Source organism: Saccostrea cucullata, unplaced genomic scaffold (assembly GCF_032062105.1).
Source record: "Saccostrea cucullata isolate Sc308-1 unplaced genomic scaffold, CSIRO_AGI_Scuc_v1 ctg1459, whole genome shotgun sequence".
Lineage (NCBI taxonomy): Eukaryota > Metazoa > Mollusca > Bivalvia > Ostreida > Ostreidae > Saccostrea > Saccostrea cuccullata.
Window position 1 is genome coordinate 3315 of NW_026939713.1, and position 4382 is coordinate 7696.

At 31.7% G+C, this 4382-nt stretch overlaps 1 protein-coding gene across 1 annotated transcript; it reads left to right on the forward strand.

Moving 5' to 3' along the window:
• Positions 1–1828: 1828 nt before the first annotated feature.
• On the forward strand, positions 1829–3350 carry LOC134253732 (uncharacterized). The gene is made up of 3 exons (XM_062736313.1): positions 1829–1914; positions 2250–2307; positions 2817–3350. Exons 1-3 carry the CDS (start codon positions 1849–1851, stop codon positions 3107–3109), a joined length of 417 nt encoding a protein of 138 aa, XP_062592297.1. The 5' UTR covers positions 1829–1848; the 3' UTR covers positions 3110–3350.
• Positions 3351–4382: the final 1032 nt, after the last annotated feature.

Sequence of the window (4382 nt, forward strand, 5' to 3'; positions counted from 1 at the left end):
TATTCATGTTGTAGAAAGACTAAATGATATTGTTGAATATATTCTTTGAAAATGTACAACTTACTTTATCATTTCAATATTGGTCTATAACTACATATACATATGGAAAAAAGATTTCGTTTTTTTCAAAATAGACTTATCGCTATTTTACAATGTACTATCATAAAGATGCTAAAATGGGGGTGGGGGGCACTGAAAACCTTAAATACATGTAGAAAAAATAATTTCTAACGAATACAAAAGGGTTATTTACTAACAATAACGTTCCAAATATCAATAACGTTATGCGACGTTATTCAACGTTAATAGCGTAATCTTTTTAAAATTGCATTGCTTTCAGTTTGAGTTTTAATTAGAATTTAGAGAGGTATAAATTAAAAAATTTGGTATCAAAATATTTAGAAAAACTTGCTCTTTCAGAATTGGCGAAAAAACGATTTTCGAAAATTTTGTCACGAAGGTCCCTTTTCGCTTGACGCAACTCATTTATTTATTTGCATTATCTGGTCTGCCGCATATTCTGTTTTCTGTTACAGTATATTCAGTGTAATTGAAAGTTTTTTGGTTTTTTTTTTTTTGCAATTATGTAAGATCAATGTTTTCCAAATCATCATTCTATTTGAGAAGTTTAAATTACTGTTTGTTGAATTATCACATTTTTAATTTCTTTTGTTCAGTAGCAGTCTGATTCTGAAGGATATCAGTACTGAGACAGTCTGATATTACGATTAATATCAGACTGCTCACTAATATCGGACTGCCATAGGTAAATTTTTAGACTGTAAGAACAAAGGAATGACATCACAGCAATGTTTTAAACAGTGGATACATTCTCCCGAAAAGTACGCAAAAAATATTAAGCCGTAAATTGCACCTTTTTAATATTATACGGGATCTGTGTAGCGTTATGGTCAAAGACAAACATATAAAACCATAACGCTACAGATCTGCAGCTAAGGAAGAGAGTTTATACTGAGTACTGAGTAGATGCAGTTCATTCCGCAGGGAAAATATGTGCATCAGCGATATGTTGTACTAAAATGGAGGAGTAAGGTTTACAGATTAGAAAAGACTGTGGCAAAGGTTTTATACCCCGTTGCCATTACCCAGGCTTCATGTAAGGACTAGCTGTGGCAACGCACTTTGAAAAAATTATGCACTTTGAAATTTTTTTAAAGTGCATTTTTTAAATTGTTAAAATCATGACCCACGGGGTAAGGCGGGACCACAATAGGGAATCCGATTTTTATATAGAAATATATAGGAAAAATCTTCTCAAGAACCAGTGGGCCAGGAAAGCTGAAACTTAGGTGGAAGCATTCTGGGTAAGTGTAGATTCTAAATTATAAAAATCAAGACGGGGGAGGGGTGCACAATAGATATAAGATAAGGGGAATCTGGTAAAGAACTGCATCACAAAAGTTACTCAGGTGAGCGATGTGGCCCTTGGGCCTCTTCTTAATAAATTCCAAGACAATACTTGTATTGAAACTGTACCTTGTTCTTTTGGGGACAACCTGTCCCTTCCTCAAAATAAAGAAAAAAACTATTAAAATAGTCATATAAACAAATTAAGAAAAATTATTTCATTATGTAAATTGCACTTCACCAGAGTTTACCCGATAGAGCGGACACATTTCCGATTTTTGTTCTCTACAACTGAATAATAGCTTCAATTTAACCATGGAACAATTCAGTTATGTAGTGTATAGTATTAGAGAGAGAGAGAGAGAGAGAGAGAGAGAGAGAGAGAGAGAGAGAGAGAGAGAGAGAGAGAGAGAGAGAATTGCAATTTCTGCTAAATTTATTGATATGTCTTTAAAATTGTCATTGGAGTCAAGTTTAATAATGTTAAGCGAAATTATTTTATATAAGTATTTCCTCAATATTTCAGGTCCAGATGTATCCGATACAGTAAGTATGGTTGAAAATAAATAAATATAGTTGAAAATGTGGAAATCTCAACACGAAGCCGCCTTTTATAATAACATGATATAAATTTTGATTGCCCGTCAGTGAACGATTTGAAAGAAAAAAACAATATGATATAATATTAAAATAGAAACATTCTAATTAATGTAACAAGTGAAGAGATTTCCAAAATTTCCCATTCCGGTAAAGTTAAAACAAGGGAATATAAAAGATATAAAATGACTATATATAAAAAATTTAAAAAAGGGTGCATCACTTTAGTTAATTGTTTCATAAATATACATCAAAAACTACAAGAAGAGATTTTCCTATTACAGGAGGTGAATACGTTAGATAATGAGGATGAAGTCTTTCTTCTATCGGACTCGGAGAAAAGTAGGTCAAAACTTTATCAATATTGTACAAAACATTTTTTTTGTTTTTTGGACCAAGAAGTGTCCTCATATTATTTTTTTCTCTCAAAGTACTTAAATATACCTGCTTTCCTTAATATTCAGGAACAATGCCATTTCAAAATTTTCCAATACTAGCATCTTTTGATAACAGAATGTCTTATTTGAAATGAAAGCACTAAGTTTCTAAACGCTCTTTATCCTGATTTTTGAAATGGAACGAAGAGTGTTATTTTATAAATTGTTATATCTAAAGGGTCGTTCTGTGCATAAATTGAAGTGATTCTAGCTCTTTGAAGAAATCTTTTTAATACAAAATAGTCAATCCTTTTCTCAATTACATAAGATAGCCATAGATACATTACTATGATTTTTTTTTACATATAAATCATTTAAACTAATAACCTTCATTTACATATAGATAAAACGGAATTATGAAGCTGGTATTCCCATACTTATTTTAACCTTTATAATTTATCTCATTTTTTTCAGCTGAGGGATTTGATCAGTCGAGTTTTGAAAGCGTAATAAGAAAGTACAAGCTTCAAAGTGTAGAAAAGATCTTTAAGGAGAATGAGATTGACTGCATTCGATCTTTTGTGGACTTGTCAGCCAATGATCTGGAAAATCTTGGACTTAAAATCGGACAAATAAAGAAATGTTTATCAGTAATTAAAATCTTAAATAATCGCAACAGAAAAACTGTTTCTGCTAATAATATTACGGGAAGGAAGTTAGACTACTCATTGGCAGAAAATCTTCAATCATTACCTAATGTTTTCTAATTTCTTTTTGAATTTGCCTTTATCGACCTAGCACGAAGTAACACACAGATTTTTATTTGTACATGCATTTCTTTCAAGATATTATCGCTATGGATTTAATAAAAAGAATTGTTAAAATACTCTATGGGATGTAAACAGTGAGAAATTAAAGGTCAAAATTGTAGAAACTATTTGCATTTATTCCTCTAAATGCCTTACGTAAATCAAGTTGTATAAATATAAAAAATCAGATTTTACAATGTTTAGTAAATCTGGTCAATATTTTACCACAAAATTTACTGTAAAATTGTATTTTCGCCCCATGTAATCAAATATTCGGGGATATAAAATTTCTGTCGTGTCCGTCTGTCTCTCTGTCTGCCTGTCTAGCTGTTTGTCCATTTACCTTGTCTATAACTTTTAATATAGTGGAGCTATGAGTTTCATGCTTCACACGTCTATTACTTTTGACAAGACCTTTCTCTAGGTACCACCAAATTTGACCTTATGACCTTGACCCTAGAACGACACGCTTTTACACAAAAATGTTTTATATCCTTAAGGATTTTCCGAGGGGCAAAAAATGAACTCCTTGAGTCTGTGTCCCATATAGACGCAGAAGAGTGACTTTAAACGAGACTGCTGATATTCTTGTTTCATCAGCTTGTTCTTCAATAATTTACTTCCTTTTAGAAATTGTTCATACTAGAGCTTGCTCTTGCGTATCAAATCAACTGAGATATAAATCTCAATATGCAGGCGATGAAAGTATATTGCTGCAAAAGTAAGGCAAGTTTTCATACATAGAGCTCGCTCTTGCGTATCAAATCAACTGAGATATATGAACTCAATATGCAGGCGATGAAGGTATATAGCTGCAAAAGACAAAATGAGGTAAGAAAAGTTTAAGTCATCGTGTTTATCATAGAGCTTGGTTGTAAGGTTACCATTAACGTCTTTTCAAGTAAATTATCCAATTATGAAACAGATATATCAAATGTTGAGTTGAAGACCATAGCAAGTTTTTTCTTCTTCTCACGCATTTTGCTCTAATTCTGTTTCATATGAATAGAAAAATAGGTCTGCAAATAACTGCACAATTGGTACGATGGGAATTCCGATTGATACCACTTTAATAATTATCAATAATTCAAATAGATTGTCGGAAGACTTGGACTCCTAACCCCACATAGATATTGTAAATCAGAGAGTCGATCTTTTTTTTAAATATAACTTCAAGTACTAAAACTTGTGTGCACTAATAAGAATGTGTATTAATATAATTCTGAAATGT

Excerpts from the sequence above, each read along its gene's own strand:
- LOC134253732 (XM_062736313.1), top strand. The coding sequence starts at position 1,849 with ATGTTAAGCGAAATTATTTTATATAAGTATTTCCTCAATATTTCAGGT. Across the intron at positions 1,915-2,249 it reads GTCCAGATGTATCCGATACA|GAGGTGAATACGTTAGATAA; the intron begins GTAAGTATGGTT and ends TTCCTATTACAG. Across the intron at positions 2,308-2,816 it reads TCTATCGGACTCGGAGAAAA|CTGAGGGATTTGATCAGTCG; the intron begins GTAGGTCAAAAC and ends CATTTTTTTCAG.